The 19,764-nt window shown below is 34.3% G+C and overlaps 1 protein-coding gene across 7 annotated transcripts in view; it reads right to left on the bottom strand.

Annotated features, from left to right (window-relative positions):
* Positions 1-19,764, bottom strand: part of LOC149771356 (E3 ubiquitin-protein ligase TRIM33-like) — a 137,050-nt gene that overhangs the window by 23,050 nt on the left and 94,236 nt on the right. For 5 of the 7 annotated variants that reach the window (XM_089948557.1, XM_089948556.1, XM_089948555.1 and 2 more), the window contains one exon: positions 3,892-3,909. In XM_089948557.1, the coding sequence (XP_089804683.1) occupies positions 3,892-3,909 (18 nt within the window). Of the gene's footprint in view, positions 1-3,891; positions 3,910-10,160; positions 14,237-19,764 lie in introns of those variants that run through there. The other 2 variants (XM_089948559.1, XM_089948558.1) reach the window with 2 other exon arrangements.

The raw sequence follows: 19,764 nt of genomic DNA on the forward strand, positions 1-19,764 counted from the left end.
TTTTTACCCATAATTGATCATATTAAGCCGGGGAAATGAGAGCTGGATGTAATTCTGAAGGAAAAACTAATGCTGCAGACTTGGGTTACCTTGAGAACGTATCAAACCAGCGACCCTTGGTTCGTGAGTCCGAGGTTTATCCATGTAGATAATGTATAACAAAATATGAATAATGTATCCTTATAAACGGTGATACACAATGATTTACATTGAAAACATTATGAACTCGAGACATTCATGGATATAATGCCAACATTTAGCTGCAGAACAAAAAAATGACCTCGTATAGAACCGTCATATACCACCGAAACAGACAACATATCACTTAACGAATTTTTCGTTTACATCAGTGCGACTTGCATTAAAGAACTATCAACTGACAATATGATTAAAGGTACGAAGTTCATATTATAAAGTACTGAACTTACGATGATAGTCACCAGAAAGGAAAAGACAGGCGCGTTTGCCTGGAAGCAATTGATAGGGTGAATACTAATATATCAATACAATATCACACTAGAATTGCAGTTAACAGTGATTTTATGTACTACCTCACTTCCATCAGTAGTATTTAGTCTATCATAATAATGATGCCATATGATTAAGAATATATTTATTCACATCTATGACAAGGCACCAACGAATGATATTGAAAATACATAGTTTTCCCAAATGCAATGTTTTCACAGGATGCTATCTAGTAACGATGAGAATCGAGCTAGAATGTATAAAAGTTAGATAAATAAATGAATGTTTATGAGATTCCGAGTGCCTACCATCAATTCACTGATTTACATCAGCTTAAACATCATCGAATATCCGACATTCGACAGCTATCTCAGTCATAAACGTTCGGTATCAGTACATTTGCACTTTTAACAACGCAACGTGAGGTATTGTATCTATTCATATTTGCTCCAAATTATTTTACCCAATACACTTTATTTTATGTCTTTAATGTCTTTACTCTTATTTCTTTGTAAACGTATTATATTCATTTGTCACAGCATTTAGTAACAACGCACTCAATTTCGTCAGCTTTTTGAAAGCTATATGAGATAACTAAGCATGATTAAGACAGAGATATAGTTTTCTATTTTATCAAGAAAGCCTAATTTAACTCATATCTGCTCCAACTGCCCAAGAGAAAATTAAACCATCAATGATTTGAAAGTTGTTGATTTAAGGTAAACCAGCTTTCAAAGGTTCATCAATAATTGTTATTTCAAAGATATGTATATGCCGCTAAAACATCTAATGAAAAATAGAATCAACCTAATATCTCTGAATATCCATCAAATTATATAAAAGTGTAATCTTAATATGTTTCCTTTTTTATTATCGATACTCAGAAAAAGCACGTAGCCACATACCCATTTCACATCAAGATAATTTTCGTTCCCCTGGCTAGTAAAAATATTGTAGGAGTATAATTCAATTATGGAACTTCTCACCTTAATAAGAGGCGCAAGACAAACGACCGTAACTTGAGAATGTGCATAATGGTTACCATGTGATCTTGCTTTAATAGCTGAATATTCAATTGTTCCTTAGATTCTTAGTAAAACAACGTAAACTATTCGAGCTAACCAACGTTATGGCTCTAGCAAACGTTTAAATGTAGCGCAATCGAGAGAGGGAAAACATTCACACAATAATCAGCAGAACGAGTAAATATCCAGAGCGATGGAATACTTGTAGTAGGGTAGAATGATGGAAATATTCATCACAAATATCTCTGACATAGATATGAAAGCAGCCTAGTTCCTTAACGCTATGGTGTGTACCAAAAATGAGGTCTAAAACACAATACCTAAGTTAATGAATTTAAAGACTAGAGACAGTTAGGACAAAATAAACCATGTGCTTACAAAAGGGCGTTTTCAGTCCGGAAAGGGAGCTAATTGTAAGAATAACAAGTTTAAGGATTTATGGAGTGGACACATCTCGAAAGCTAGTCCTGCACGAAAAGGCTTTGTCCGGAGACTAACAAATAAAACAAATATGGCATGCAGATGTTTCAGTATCTTATTCCGTCAATCAGCTTTAGTCTAATCCAAGATATGATAGTAGTGACGCTCGTAGTTTGGACGACGGTCTCGATGTTATGGTATTACGCGCGCGACCCCGTGTGTATTGGCGTCTTAGTAAAGCGAAGTATTGTTATGGATGACCAAATGCCTGGTTGGAAATCCCTCAGCATTTTCTTAGATTGAACGATTGATCACATTCCCGTCGCTTTAATCGAATTCGAGACGCATTTTCCTAACGGAAACAATCGAAGCAATACAATATACGATTTACAATTCGACGCATCGAGGGCTCCAGACCTTCATCTGTCACATTTTCAGTTATCCATTACAAAAGTGGACGAATCTAAGCCAGGTATGCAGAAGTGGAAAGACACGTTACAAAAAATTACAGTTCTAGAAGACTTACCGAAATCTCGAGAGCGATTTAAGTGCGAGCAATGGTATGAAGTGCTGTTGAGATAAACAGCGTAGTAAATTGTTTCCATAATACATTTGAAAGCCCGGTGGAGGACAAATATGCTGAGAATTTACATCTTCGGTCGGTAGAAACATCTTCCAGCATGTTGTCCCCAGTAATTTCGGTTCAACGTACTTAGCGTGACATAGGAATGGAAAGCACTGGGTGACTTTGATATGACAAAAATATAAGGTGTTAGTCGAAGTTTTTAGCCTTCCGTATTTTATTCATTTTCTCACGCTAGTTTTGCGTATCAGCATGTCTGTATATGTCTCTCGCATTATGAATAATTGCAGCAGAATTATCGTTAATATTCCATCTAAGAATGCAACTATAAATATAAGATGTACGGACACTATGTGTGACACTACCAGCACCAAACAACCGTTGAAAGACGCTTGGTTATATAAAGTTAAATGATATTTAGTTCCACTATTCCCTTGCCATATGTATGCGATTATATGTTTATTCTTGTAAATGCGTAAGTTGACACAGTTTTCCTCTTTAAGGTTTGGACTCAATTCTGTGTTGTGTTTCAAGATCTTGCAGTATCTGGGGCTTGATTAACTTCATGTAATCTCAGCTGAACAGGTACTACGTACATACATACATACATACATACATACATACATACATACATACATACATACATACATACATATGGGTATTTCTCAATAGAATAATGCAATATTTCTTAATAATTCTCACATCTTTTCATTGTTATATTAATTAAAAAGATAACAATAGACTTTGTTTACTGGCAATTGAACCTAGATGGATTATCCCGTTTAATTCATGCGGTGTCTTAATACATTACTTTTGTTGATATTATGCAAAGAAAAGAAAATAACAGCATATTTCCTTCTTTAGAACAGAAACCATGCGTGAATATAATCAATGGTTTATAGTCAACACAACCGAGTGGAAGAATAAAACAAGCAAGTCTGCGGTCGTTGGAAACTTGAGCATTTAAATGTATGGGAGTAGAGCATTATCAGTTATAATGATAGTTTCACAATTACCTTGCAAAAAAGACAACAGTCTGATCGGTACTTTTCTGATGAGCATTGTGCCATTATAATCTGCACTGTATTGTATCTATTTCATTTGAGTAATAATAATGTAATTCCTCTTTAATGTGGAGAAGACATTTTCCTTTATTATGAAATAAATCAATTGTTACTGTGAAAAGGAAACTTCGTTATAAGCAAAAGAAAAAAAAGAAAAAATAAGTTAGATATCCTAATGTGTTCAGAAATAGTGTCATTGATATATTTTCCTCAAAAACTAAAGAAATTAAATGATAAATGAATTGAAGACTTTGCAATCAGCCGTTCAGTAACGATTAACGTCGAGTAATACATATTATATAATGCATAACGTGTTCAAAACTGTACTTACCGTTGGATGCTTCGAGCGCTGAAAGAACATAATAAGCGTGATAACAGAAATGGTAAAATATACTTCTCGTAGGATGTTTCAATATATTTTGTTGTAATGCATGTAGGTGTTTAGAGATCATAGCTTTATCCAACGCATACTTTATACCGATTTTGTGAAAGTAGATGCAGTTTTTCAGATCTTTTATAAGAATGTTATTTTCCTTTCTTCCCCGTGAAAACAAACAAGTCATATTCGAAACGATGAATAAACCTCCCACATTTTCTTTACACTCTCACACTATGTCTCTGAAATGTAAAATATTCCGAGTAACTGTAAATTGTTCTACACTGTATAATTTGTTTGATGTGACTGGTGCCGTTTAACTATCTTCCTCTACAATTGTTATGATGCTTAATACGATCATCTTCTTTAGGATAAAATACATGGTCTCTTGTTCCTTAAGGTGTTGATGTGGGATGAACTAAACATTGATAAAAAGGTTTAATTTTCGAGTAACCTCTCCGTTATCCATCATATATTTATTTTTATCTATGCTATATATCCAGTAATGGGAATATCGAATATCAAACGATATAAACTTTCTTTGTATCATTATTGCCAAAGGATACATTTTACTCGCTGTCTACTATTGAATTGTAACGATACATAAACTCTTTTGCACAAGCCATATAAACTTTTTTTGTATCATTCAGAGAAATGGTACCTCCGAATGAATGTAAATTTATTTTTGAGCTTACACGTACCACCCTGTATAAGCTGTAGTGCGTAACTCTGGACGAATAGTTATCTATTGCATGAAGGAGGAGTGGCAACTGCAAAATTTGTAATATGGCCACATTTTATATTGTGAATAAAACCTACTGATATGACCATCTAGTACTCAGAAGGAATAGCGATAACGATTTTCAAGACGGCTGCTGTGGTGGCCATATTATATATCCGAGCAGTACCATTTTATTTTAGGACCAACTAAACACGAGATGTGTGTGTGTGTGTGTGTGTGTGTGTGTGTGTGTGTGTGTAACGTTTCATGGCAATCCTCTGGGTAGTGTACGAGGATGAAAACTTGTGGTGACAGATGGATGGACAATGAATATGACACCAACCCGTAGTTTCTTCTGGTCTACGACAAAGAGGTTAGTGTATACCACCCGCAGAAGTGGCTTACAATAGTAAGTTGGGTTACACTGACAGATATATTTTCCTGGGTCATTTATACTAACAGAACGTAAAATTAATACAAAATGTAATCAATGGTTAATAAAAGATACAAGTGCGAGGAAGATGAAATAAAATAAAATATAATTTGCAGGCTTTGAGATTTATATGTCTATATGTTTATATGTATATTCATATGCCACACGGAGAAAATTTGAACCATGGAACCCTGGTATTGCGGTTAATGTGTTTACTTCCGTTAACGGTTTTTATCTGATTGCACTATCCTCATTTGGGCAACATGGACTATCTCATCGTGAAAGCAAGATCCATCGGTAGCTTGAGTTTCTCCAGAACGCTTGAGTGGAGCCGTATATTCAGATTAATAAGGATCTGAGAACAAAGGAAACAAAGGATTTTAAATAGGACATTTTCAAGCTCATGAACAATTCAGTGTCCGGAAACTCCATGGAGAATTTGCACACACGAATCCGAGTCGATCTTATCCATGATAGCAAGTAAGACAATTATCGGAGTCTCATCGCTGAACCGGCCATTGAATTCAGAAAGATGGATGTGTTGCCGTTCTCAGTCAAAACTTAAAAATATAAAATAATGAAGCTGACAAAATCAATATATGCCGGTTCGTCCGTGCTGGACGTGTCGAAGCTACTCGGGTAATAGTCTTACTATGACAAAATCAAACCGTTTGACCAGGATCGGGTCAAAATATTGCACAGTGACACCGACTCGCTGATAACGCACTTCGGTTCTTTAATATCACGAATACAAAGTATGATCAGATAAACGAAATGGAGAATATGTGAGACTGCGGCCTAACATGTAGTCGTTTTTTATCGGACTCAAAAATATTCAAAGAACAAAAGGACTCGCAAGAGCTATTGTGCAGAAGGACTTCAAACACGACATGTACGTGGAATGTCTTCGAGACCGACGTGAATTCACACACACGGGGTATATTATACGATATCAGACATATCACATGCACTAATCAAGCGATGGATACTCCCTATGGAATCACGAATTACGCGTTTGGTCATCTTGCTATTGTAAATGATAAGTCTACTGGTACATCAAAGTGTTAACACAGTTCTCGATGGAAATTCTGCTTTTACTGGAACGTCTTCTATTTCATCGAAATCAAATGCTCGGCTGGGAGGTCTGGTTGAACCATGCAATGATGATCCCAATCAATAGTTTGTATGTTTTCTTGTAGTAACAATCTGTTCAGTGATAGCAAACCAATCGACGGACCATACTGGGGAAGTTGCACGATAGGTATCCAGGTACCGCAAAAAACTAATCTGCGAGTGGTTGTAACGGAACCGGATGAAAAATCATTTTCTGATTGGAGGTAGAGACTCTCGACAGTCTTGTGTCGAACTGTATTGACTAGTTTTAGTACAATCGTGAGTGTGACCTTACTGTTGAAAACTGAGTGTGACCTAATAGCTGAGTCCTGATATGACTAGCTGTAGACGGGTATCCTATTCGTGAGACATCCATTGCCTGATTACTAACTACTACGCTTATAGATGACCGAAAACCCATTACGCGAGTGTTGGAATAAATAATTTCGCTATAGGATGTTCGTGATGAGTGTTGATATGTCGAACACAAGCTCGTACACGGTGGATGGTTTGCAACGCAGGAAGACACCAGATAAATTCTTTACCAGAATGCACTTGCAGCAATGGTGGTCATATGAATGGCGAACGTATATAAATTCGATCAAGTAAATCTGCAACACATGCAAAATCTTTTCATGTCATCTTTTCTTCTTTCGGGCAACATCAACAATCGTTAAGACATACTTAATCGGAATTGTGTGGAAGAAACTATAAATCAGCCTGATTAAAAACATTATGTATTTGCACATCAGTCTACCTTCGTGACATTTTCCTTGATACTGGTAGATAAATTTGCCAAAGAGTTTGTTTGGCTAACCATGCTAAAGCAATCATATGAGTGACTTTTACTGTACTGGCTAACTGTTCATCGGTGGTTTCACAAATTTAGTAGGCTTGCGGATTGCAAAATGTGTTCGATATTGTCACGCTTTTGTATCCATTTATTTGCATTTTTGTGTTACAATTATTTTGCTTTCAATGAGAGGAACTTACTAGTCCAAACTTAGCTATGACACCTCTTTTGAAGACCCAACGTGCAATTCTTTCACCAGCACATGGTCCCACAATCGTATTCAAATTATCCAGGTGAGCGACATCATCGTGTTGACGTGCATGGATCTCATTTAATGCTTTATAAGTATAGTCATGTAGGTAACAAGCAGCATTAACACGATTCTTGGTGATTCTCTAAGCTTTCTTTGTTTTATCGAGTTGTATATCTAGCTGTGTACAGAGCGGTCAGCAATTGTACGGAGGAATGTATTTTTCACAAAAGTATTTACGTCACTGTGTTCCGGGTAACTTTGTCAATGCAACTGCGATATCACCGCCTCCTTTGTTTTAATATGTGGCGCTTTATAGCTCTATATCGAACAAAAGTTTCAGTAATCATTGCATGTCCGGTATGTGTTGAACTCAAGTTAGATTTGTGACACGAGGTTTCATGCGACATCGTACACAACATGAATACATGATCCTAGTATATACTGTTTCATTAAATGGCCGCAAGAAAAAGGAAATTCGCACATGCTTTTAAGAATTTATCAGTCATTGGCTTCTCCGCACATCCATCTCTTAAATCGTCTAAACATGGAGATGTTGACCTATTTCCAAACTCAGTTTGTGCATCAATCATTCGTCCCGCTGGATCAGGAAATCGCTTAACTGATGCTGAATATGGTTTTACGAGTGCTTCAGCGGGATCATTTGTAAATGACCCACCGTGCTATGATGTTTCAAATCATTTTTCGGAAAATACTGCTAAGCATAGATTGTAACACCACCATAATCGATTTCTTTTCCACCATCGGTGAATCACCAATCATTGATGATCTGAATGCATGCGAAAACACTCATATCGTGTTCGACGATGAGATGCATTGAAAATCAAGTCAATCCCGCACAATTTGGAGAGATAGAGAGCGAGAGAGAGAGAGAGAGAGAGAGTATAGTTGCCTGCTAAACAAACATGATAATCATCTTCGTAGACGTGTTGATTTTGAATGCAGCAACCTAGTAAATGTCAGACTTCATATTTTGCATTTTATACTTTATTACAATTCTGTACTGCAAGCTTTCCTTATTTTCAACCGATTTCGTCATAATTTACTAGAGAACATGATATAATTCTGATATTATCATTTATCATTTACTAGAAAAATATATATTTTATAATGGATATAACGGTGAGTAATATAGTTGATATCCTTAAGAAGTTGTTACAAGCCATCCTTTTCAATGTTAACTATTACACACTGTAACTCAGACAAGCAACTCCTGAATGGTTCCACCTTAAAATAATCGCCACATCGTGACTATATCATTACTTGGTTCAACTTGATGACATTCCACAGTGGATATGATATGGGTTACACTATGTTTTCCCATACAGAATCGAAGTCTTCTATATTAAGTAATTACAATGTTAAGTCAAATGATGTATTTTTATTTCCTTCATTCTGCCCGATTCTTCCTTTATCCCAATACCTTTTATCTCTTTGTATTCTGTTTGGTGTTCCTTTGTTAGAAAATCACATTATGTTTGTCTTCAAGTTTGGTACATTTTATAATATATTACATTATATGCACATAGGAACTAAAGACACTTTCTTCTGTCTCTATCTCTCATCTTCGACTTCTTTAATTTTCGAACATGTGAACGTTAAGCACATGTTGTATACTGTATGCAATAACATTAAGGATAATTTAAAGTCCAACGATGATTTTAAGAAAAATATTAAAATATGTGGTCATTGTTCACTTGCTCCGTTAATATCTTTCTGTCCTGCTTATATATCTCTCTCAGTGTGTGCATACTTTAAATAGTTGTAATGGCTGATAGAAAACTCTTCACCAGTAGCATAAGGTAAATATATATATATAGACGTCTGATACGTGAAGCCACACTTTCCAAATATCCCTTTATATAAATTTGTTCTAAATTAAACATAGTTACTGGTTCAAAACTAATGTCATAATAATTTTGTCTCTACTTTTCTTATCATATATATATGTTCTACAGGACATATTTTGCGTCCCAGTTACCTTATTCACCATGTTACCTTGGGTAAGATCTTTTACAAAAACAATGCATTTATAAATCTTAATATAATCGGTTTTTATATGTTGCATAATAATGGTCCACTCAGAATGTTTTCAATCGTGATCACACCGTTCATTGGAAAAACAATCAATCTCCTTGACGAGTTGTTTAAAACGATTCAGCCCTGTTGAGACTGAATTATATATAAACGACAAATTTACATTGTTTTCCTATTTAACAAAAAGCTCGATTTGATGGGAACAGCATGAGTATGTCATCATTCCTTCTTTTACATCTATGCAATGTTAAAGTAGATAGAACATTGGTTGTTTGTTGATGATGGTGATAAATGGTAGACACAATATAATCTTGTATCAAATTGAGTTAGTTTTTCGAAAGGAAAAAAAGCAACCATATATGTGATATCCATTTTGAATGCTGATACAACATAATTTGTAAATTCGGAGATTCAACTTAGTTGGGTATCCATAGATTCTAAAACGTATTTAATGTTCGCTTCGTATAGTTTAATATGGTCTGAAGACATGAATACAACATGTGTGTGAGGAAATAACTAAAACGTGCATAAGACATCAAAAGATGTCATCAGATTATGTTTGTGTATATATTGATTTCATACAGAATTTTCATTTATTCCGTGCTTTTTGTATAATATGTATAGCATACATTCTTACACATACAACATGTAGTATTCACAACAATTGTACAGTAAATAATAATAATAATAATAATAATAATGATAACAATAATAATAATAATAATAATAATAATAATAATAATAGTAATAATGAGGACTTTGTAAATCGCCTAATCTTTGGAAGCTCTAAGCGCTATACAACATTAGACAACACCTATAACATAAAAAACCATATATAATGATATGATTACAAAATTCAAACACCATGAAATTAGAAAACATAAAAAACATGCTGAAAATATTTAAGGTAGGAAACAGTATTAGGTCTTGAAGTTTGTTCTTGCAGTCTAAATAAGTGAGTTTTAGGAACACTCTGGAATGGGACCACTGGGCCCTAGTACGGAAAAGAATTTTGTCCATATATCGATTTAGTTATTGTTTTATAGCTAGATGACGCTGTTCTTTCCTCTGTGTCTAAAACAGCGTTGATATATCAAAGCATTTGGTTTCAAAGTAAATATCAGTAAAACTAAATTGCTGAGTTTTCAAAGACAGCAACGAAAACCACATCTAATATATTTTCACAATGCATCATATGAGGCTGTCACATAGTTTACATGTTTAAAAATTAAATTTGGCTTAAGTGTTAATAGGTATCCATCTCATAAACTTTTGCCAGATCGTAAATCAATGTCATTACCGACATGATAATCTTAAATAAAAATGTTAGTTCGATAGTAAAAGTTGTTAGCTATTCGACACTCTCCTCAGATCGAACGTATAGCTTACGTTATTCCAACGAAAACTATTTGGAATTAAATTTTTATAAATTTTGCGTAACAAACATCTGATGTGAGAAAATCTGCAAATTCACTGCTCTTCGCTAGAGATTATAAACATGAAATCTTAATGAGCCAATGCTGGTGGTCCTAACTGGATAAGAAAAACACTGTTCAATGTGCATTATAACATTTCGCAGGCATGACATTGCAAATGAAATTAGATTTAATTGGAAAACGTCAGGCTTTTATGGTGTGAAATAATTTGCTTGCGTTATGATACTGCAATGAGTTAACGCACTGGCATGACTAATAAATGCGCCAAGAACGTTAGAATAGCAATATACACTTAATTTCAGAATAAACTGTTATGTGGACGGATAGGGGTTCCATAAAAAGGTACGAATTGATTTTTGAAATTAATACATATATAATACAAATTGTGAAACACAAAAGCACAAACATAATGTGTTGCATTTATTTTCAAAAGTAAAAGGTATTGATAAGAGGAATACTTAAGAGAGAAAAATAGCAAGAGATAGTCAAAAAGACAGTTTGTTGAGCACCATACAATTGCCTTTTTATTGCAACATGGTTTTGACACTGAATATTATTACTCAGAATGTCCGAATTTAATCGCATTAATGTTGCGATACGTTTGACTTCGAGTACTAATACAAAGGGTATATTAATTAAGCACATTACTCTGATGAGGCTTTTGAGACTGTGCATTACAAATGTTGGAATTTCACTGGTTATAATTCTGACTGAAATCTCTGGCTTAAGCATGCGGTCTCCAACATTATAACCAAACATGGGAACGTTTGAAGAGTAGTTGGATCGGAGAAAGGCAATGTATTGGCTTAATTCATTTATGTCACACGTAGATACAATACAATATTTCAACTTCATATTCATTCAGTCTGTATTGAAATGATTCAGTATATACTTTTCACACTGGATCAAATCTATATTCATTGCATATCCCCATTGTATAACAGCTTAACCTGGAATTATTTTAATCCCGAAAAGCTTATCATACTATTGGTGCTATAACATATATTTGTTTCGTTTTGACGGCTCTTAATTAGTGTACGAGAAACTTAGACCATGAGGCCAACTCCATGATAGTTTACTATAAACTTCAATGGGAATTTATGATGTGAAAGCTTTATTCGCCATATTTTCAAAGTTAATATTAATCCACTTAACATTAGTCGATAAAGCTATAAATTTAAAAACTATTAGTAAATATGCTAATATCCAATATTAGGGGAAAGCTTGAGTAACTACGGAACCCGGAGTGAAATAGTTTGATAATGTATGGTTCACCACTGTGAATACAGTGTGTGTGTATCGTTCTTTACACTTTGGACACATCATAGACATGCAAATACGTGCTTTCATTAGAGCGCTATACCTGCAAAGACTGGGTCACTTTATCAGATAATTTAGCCGTGAGTCACACTGCAAATTATCTTTTGAAACCTCAACTTTATCGATTAGGTTCCAAAGCTGAGTACGGCAAATTATCTTTTCAAATCTCATCTTTATCGATTAGGTTCCAAAGCTGAGTACCATCCCGCCCAATGAAAACCACGAACACTCATGTATATGCTATCGGAACTTGATAAATTCCTTTCAAAGATGCATTAGCAAAATCCTTGAAGACATGTTTGCTTACACAAGTACAGTTTCGAATCTGGTTTTCCTCTCGTATGCCAGCTTGTTTTTGGAAACCCAGGATCATGAATTATAGCTCACGTTTAGAGAGAAGACGAAGTTAAAAGGGCAGATGCGTGTTTTATATAATTGCAGGAGTTACAAGGTAAGATTTTCCGAGTTAGTGCAAGCGACACAGAGTAAAACAAATTTTCTTTGCGACGGGGGTCGGGAGGTAAACTCAACAATGATATCCTCTGAGAACACGACCTCTGATACGGATTGAAAAAGAGAGATTTTGGAATGGAAACTTCAAAATGGAGGTAAAACCATGTTCTTTCTATCAAAAATATTGTTTATCAGCAGCAAGAACAGAATTACCATTATGTTGACAGTATTATCTGTAAAACATTGTTTATTCGTCCATATAAAAGTTATCGCCGCCATAGTAACAAATATTACAGAACGCAGTATTATCTACGGTAGTATGTACGTGTAGTATGGACACCAATCATGGACGGAAGTTGTTACGAGTTACATCGTCCTCTCTTTTGTTATCGGGGCCTTTGTACTTATGTAAATATATGGCTTTGTCTCAGATACAAGGTCATTCATTGACAAAAACTTAATACTTAAAAATAGAACACTTATAATATAAATCAGTTTTAAAAGAGAAACTTCGATCCTGATTTTGCAAAAACAAAACGTTTTTTATCAATTTAAAGTATGCAAGCTATCAAATGTTCTTCTATATTAAAACATTTTATAACGTTTGATCTATAATCTGCAGCTGACAAAATCCACACGAGGAACAATCAAGACAGATATATAAAGTTGTCAGCAAAATACTGATATGATGCAACCATATCTGAATACATTTTAATGTTCGAAATATTACGTATATAGATTGATACATAGTAGCTTGCTCAAATCAACCTAATCCTTTGAATATTATGTATTATGAAATATTAGAGCCGGCAATGCATACTATATCTTAGCAAGACATACAGAGTACTTTATAACATTCGTTAGCAATAATATTTACAAACATGATCCGGCTAAACGGTCTAATGAAATAAATCAGACAAACAAGGGTCATTTGTAATAGAAGTTAATAAAATATTGAAAAAGATTTGTACAGACAATATTGTAGTAGTATCAGGTCGTAATTTGCAAACATTAATTGCAGCACATATAGTTGATATTAAAATACGCTGAACCCAACTAAATATTGAATTCAGTCTCCTTAGATGATTAGTAAGTAATCGATTTATAATATTTTTGTATAATGTTGTTATTGCACAGTTTATAGTACAACATTGTTTACAATCTGACATAGTTGTATGGTCCATGGTTCTCGTCATAGGCAATTATTGTTTGAAAGAAAGACGTTTTGAAACCTCGCAGCCTGGGTCAGGTAACCATTAATCGATATCATCATGTAATTCTTGTGACAATCTTTCACCTTGATAATTGAATCAAGGAATTTTCATGTGTGTCTTCTAGAGTACGGAAATTTGTTGTTTTGTTATTTTATATATAAAAGGAAAAATAAATTCTCATATAAGTATTGTGTTCCTGATGCATAATGTCGGATCTATCACCGGTAATACAATATTTACACGCTATGAATTTAACAGAACCAATGGCCCTCACATATTCAATTATTGCAAATACACTGTTTTATGTATCCTGCGTCGTATTTAATGTATTTCATGTTTGTGTTTTCTCTTCCATAATTCTAACATATGATACAGTTGTTGTTGCATGTTGTCCTGGTCCATCTTGTGCTTGTATGTTTGTTTTCGTCTTTGTATTTAGTTATCACACATAATACGTCCAGTAAACTTTACTCCATGCTAAGACATCTGATGTTCAAAATAGGATCATTCTGCATAAAATAAAAATTGTAGAAAGAAAAAAAAAAAACATAAGTAAGCACAAACTATCAATTAGAATGGAATTTAGATGATAATAGTTTAATGTTATTTAACGGGGATCATGTAATTTATTTTACATTGCAAGTGATACTTTATTATCCGCAGAAGAAAAAAATCTGGATGGTTGTTTCTTTCCTAATTGGATATTCTATTGAAAATAATACACAGAAGAAGACAATCTGAGTTCTGTAATTTAAAAGCTCCTTAATGTTTACTATAATATTTTAAATTGGATATTCTATCGAATATTGCTTAATGTGAAAAAAGTCGTAACTGTAATATTACTAAACTTGGATATTTGTTGTTCTATTTCTCCTTGTCAAAAGCGTATCTACTGTAATCTGCTTAAATTCCAATATGCAATGTATTCAGAATCAGCAGCATCATGCTTTTAATTTGCATAAATATTGATATTTATATTTTATGTAGCACTACTCAAACACGTTTCTGTACAAAAGCAATTGTATTATGCTAAGCACAATGTAAATAAAAATTGTAGAAACAAACATATCATAAGTAAACACAAACTATAAATTAGACACGATTTTAAATGATAAAAGTTTAATGTTATTCAACAGGCATCATGTACATTGTCTTACATGGCAACTGACACTTTATTATGCGCAGAAGAAAATATTTTGGCATCCGTAACTTAATAAATCCTTAATGTTTACTATACTGTCCTTAAATTGGATATTCTATCTAATATTGCTCGTTGTGAAAAGCGTCTAATATTATTAAATTTGTATATTCTGTGTACTACTACTCCTTGTCAAAGTCATCTCTACTGTAATTCACTTAAATCCCAACACTCTATGTACTCAGTGTCAAAAGCACCATGATTTTAATTTGCATAAATATTGATATTCTATGTAACAATACTCAAAAACCTGTAAATACAAAAGTAATTGTATCATGCTAAGAAGCAAACTGGTTATTTTTTGCTATGTTTTTCTATTTTCTATCCTAAATATTCATTCAGTGAATACCTTTTATTTTTTAATATAAATGCGACAGATCATGTTTGTATTTTAGTGTAGTACATATTGTATTAGTTGTGTATTGTATTTACCTATCGGTTATTGAATTAGTGTTCTGGTTTTGTGGTTAGTTGTTTTTGATACATACATTATCTTTGACTAGTATTTCTTGTTTAAAATTTCGCTGCCATTTTGGAAACACTATATACTGATATAAATCTACCTTAACACCATGGCGCACTCACTTTATGGTGAAATGAACTTGCGTGATTTCGTTTAGCTCTCTCTTTCTCTCTCCAGATTTGAAACTGCAATTTTTTGTGAGCTAGTCATTTATGAAGAATATTGAGGATAACAACATTGACGTTTGTAAAGTCCTGCAAGAAAATACTAATATTTATTGTCTTTGTTCTCTCTCTCTCTCTCTCTCTTTGCCTATCGTTGCTTCTCTCAATCTCAGTCATCATATACTTTGGATAATTGGAACTCCTGATGTATGAAGCCTTCACCAGTCTCAGTGCATGTGCGTACATGTTTGTATATATGGATCCTTACATTGACACTGACTTTAGCGCTAAAGAAATACAATAATATGTGGACAATAGGCTGACAGAATGCAGTAACTTTATGTATTATGCTTATGGTCGTTATAGAAGCAGTTATTCAGGGGTAAACAGCCCCAAAGCAGAACTTTTCATGACTGAAAACTAAATTGAGTATCTTCTCTCTCTCTCTCTCTTTCTCTCTCTCTGCCTCATGATGATAATATTTGATTTTTAAACAGATAATGCAATCTGGAGGAGTTAACTATTGTTGAATGGCATGAAAATTGTTGACATGTCCAATTCATGCGATTAGTCTGTTCTTTTCATCCAGTTATTTCCTTTAAATGCGAACTATATTCGTTCAATGTGGATAATTGTAATAATATGATGCAATATATCTGTAACATGTATTTACTGGCACAGCCTTTACGCTAATTTGATTATATCTCTTTCTTTTTTCTGTCTGTCTCTCTCTCTTTCTATCTTGCTGGCGCAAACGCTCACAAAGAACGTAAATCTCATTTTAATTCAGAGTCTGAATATATGTTAGCATGGATGTCATACTGAAATTACATGAACCTCCTCACTTTATATGTTGACTCTCCAAATTTTATTTTACTAATCATGTGCACTGCGTGTTAACAAAATTACACTAATTCCAGTTAAACATTGTGTTTCACTTTTTATATCTCTCATTCTTCTTGATATATAGTTGACGTTTCATTTAGACCTTGCATCTAGTATTGCTGGTGAGTTGCACGGATTCTGGTCTATCTGATTTTGCCTACAGGCTTCAACTGAGCAAGTCCCTAGTTATCTGATTATCTGCTTCTCCTTGATCAAGATCTCAGACAGTACTCACTGTTCTTTTAATTAAATCTCAGCTGCAAGTATTGCATCCATTGTATGAACAACGCTTCGTAAGAAAAAAATATAATTTATTATTAATCAAAACATTTTCGGGGTTATTTGCGTTAATATTGATCTAGGAATAAAATCCATACGCAGAAGTTCACTCAAAGTCCCTTTTAGTAGAATCAGACCATGAAATGGGGTTCGTTTTTATAAGAAAATGGCGAGGATGACAATAAGCAATATAAATTTATGTTCTATGTTAATGACGTCTATCGATGAGAACTATAAAACAGACAGCGCAGGTCTGCTTTCTACTTTGTTCCAAAATTTGTCAGTTTCGTCCATTCTATGAGCCATGCATTTGCAGACACGACGAAAAAGTAATTTGCATGATGGAATAAGAGTGATCATTCTAGATGTAAAATATGGCATGTCAATGAAAATGTCATTGTTCCTATTGCAGCACAAATTGAAAAACATGATTAGCTTGTATAGTTTAGTTTAATAGAAATATCAACCAGTTTTCATATAATTTCTGACTGCAAAGCAAACCGCTGACCTTTTATATTTCAAAAGCACTGATCAGTGGGTTTACCATCGGATATGGTTTTATCATAATGAAGTAAACTAGACCATCGAAACTGGTTTTTGATTTTGGTATGAATCAGCTTGGATCTACATATTTTAATAAACACAGATTATTGAGTTGAATCCTCCAAAGTTGTCTTGCTTACTTCTATTTTGAAATGATTGTTGTGGCGTTCACTTGTGGTGTATACCAGTTGTATATTCACACAACAATTTTCCGACCATAACATCGGAAACATCGGATTTCAGTTTAATTCAGAGAAAAAATGTCTTATTGACATCAAACTAAGTACAAATTTCGAAGGAAATTTGACAACTTAACAATATCTGTCTAAAAGATATACTGAAAGAAAATCAAAATTCTTCTGGTCCAAATCATTTAATTGTACGTCAGTTATGTAGCCGATTTCGACACTGATAATATTCTCCCACAACAAGTTTGTTATGGCCCGATAAAAATAAAGTTGCGAAAAATGAATAGAATGAGGTGTAACATAACAAACTGGTTTAGAACAAGAATTATAAGAGTTATTTTGCTGGGGTCTATGTACTAAGCTTGTCCCGGCAATTCACACATTATTCCACGCAGAAAATAGAGAAAGAAATCAAACACAAACAGTAATCACTCAGTGTATGCATTTTGTGGCTCTAGTGTACACGCATATATTTACATGCCACGGCACCAGAAACTCAGCGTATCAAGCAACTCGACTTGTCTTTGTTTAGCATTGTCACCCTTTTAAAAATACTAACTAAACATTTTCGAAGAATTTTTAGGACTTAATAATGCTTGTCTAAGACGTTATATTGAAAGTAAATTAAGATTCTTCGGATCAAAAACATTTAATTATACGTGATTTAGGTAGCATATATCGACGGTAAGCATGTTCTCATTAATCAAGTATGTAAAGGTCCGATAAAGTCGCGAAAAAAGAATAAAACGAATCAGAACATAGCAATCTGCATAATTTTCTAACTTAAGTAATTAAGGTATTCTTTGAGTTTTACAAACCTTGTTTCTTTTCCTGCTTTTTATTACTTAGTTTAAGACCAGTGAATGGCATCCATGTATATAATGTATTATGTACTCTTCCATGATGAGCCTTGTGGAAGACCAAAACCAGACCCGAGTACATAAATTACACTAGATTACGCCATGGGATGAAAAGTAGTATATAGGATCAGTACCTGTGTACAGTTACGGTAGACAATCAGCGAGGAAGTAACTATACTGCAGGACATTGTTGTAATTGAACACGCAAACTTTTCGGATTCACCGTCAACCTGTGATGTTATTGAATGTGTGTATATGTGTGTGTTTGTGATTTGGATTTTTAACGTAGCTTTTACAATTTTCCAGTCATATCGCTACGATGTCTGAAGTGTGACAGTTTATAGTGATGATTATCACTGAGCCATCAGGCCGTAAACATTTAACATCATGTCCCAACCTGTCACATTATCCTGACACCAGATAATCCAGTCCTAGCATCACCCTCTTAATGCTCAGCACCACGAGAGGCAGCTGATAATATTAATTTTATAAGCCTTAGGTATGACTTTTTCGGGCTTTGAAACCAACAAACTCAGCATCCGAGGTGGACGCATAGACCACTTAGGCCATCAGAGCGGTGTGGTCTTAGTGGGAAAAAAGAAAGGTGGATCAAACTTTTGATGTATATAGTATGTAAAATAACTGTTTTTGATGCCAAACAGATGCCAAAAATAGAGGGATTGTTTTCAAAATTGGCAATGCATCAATATTTCGAAACTAGATTACACTAAATAATATTGACAGGTGCCCATCGCAGATGATGCCACAAGAAAATGTAATATTCACAACTTAGTTCCGTTGACGATACATTTGTGTACGAGCATTGCCAGGAAAATCAGTGTACAGCTTTAGTACACTTTTTCGACAAACTCTACAATGTCAATATCAAATTGAGTAAAACCATGTAAAATCTAGTATGGAATGTTTTGACCATCTGTTAAGTCGATCGGGGTAACTGCAATCCAACCGTGACAAACAGAAGCGATCAGAGACGATTCAAGATCAGAACAAAGAAACAGATTCCATTGCGCCTTTGGTTAGTCGGGTTGTGTATGAATTTCGTATCAAATTTTGCCTCTATTGAGTGTCCCTTGAAAGACTTGGCTAGACCAGGGCAAGCCAATAAACTTGGATTCACGCCAGTAGTGACATTGTAACGCTCTTAACGGATAATTGCTCAGAGCACGAACCCTAAATTTGCCAGCGTCTCCGATACGACAGATTTGCCATAGGACCAAGAGGGTAAAAGTACCAGACACTAATGCATGTACGCAATTGCTCTCTCAGGAGCAAAAGCGATCCCCACATCTGATAATACTCGACGAGGAAGTGTGAGGCCACGTAACAATAGTATCGGACCAGTGATCTCCATCATTTTGTTCACGGATTAAAAACAAGAATACCCATATATGATACCACCCTCGACATCAACAAAATATCCATTGTACGATGCTGCA

The sequence above is a fragment of the Sinohyriopsis cumingii genome, unplaced genomic scaffold, assembly GCF_028554795.1.
Source record: "Sinohyriopsis cumingii isolate HCF-2022 unplaced genomic scaffold, ASM2855479v2 utg001937l, whole genome shotgun sequence".
Lineage (NCBI taxonomy): Eukaryota > Metazoa > Mollusca > Bivalvia > Unionida > Unionidae > Sinohyriopsis > Sinohyriopsis cumingii.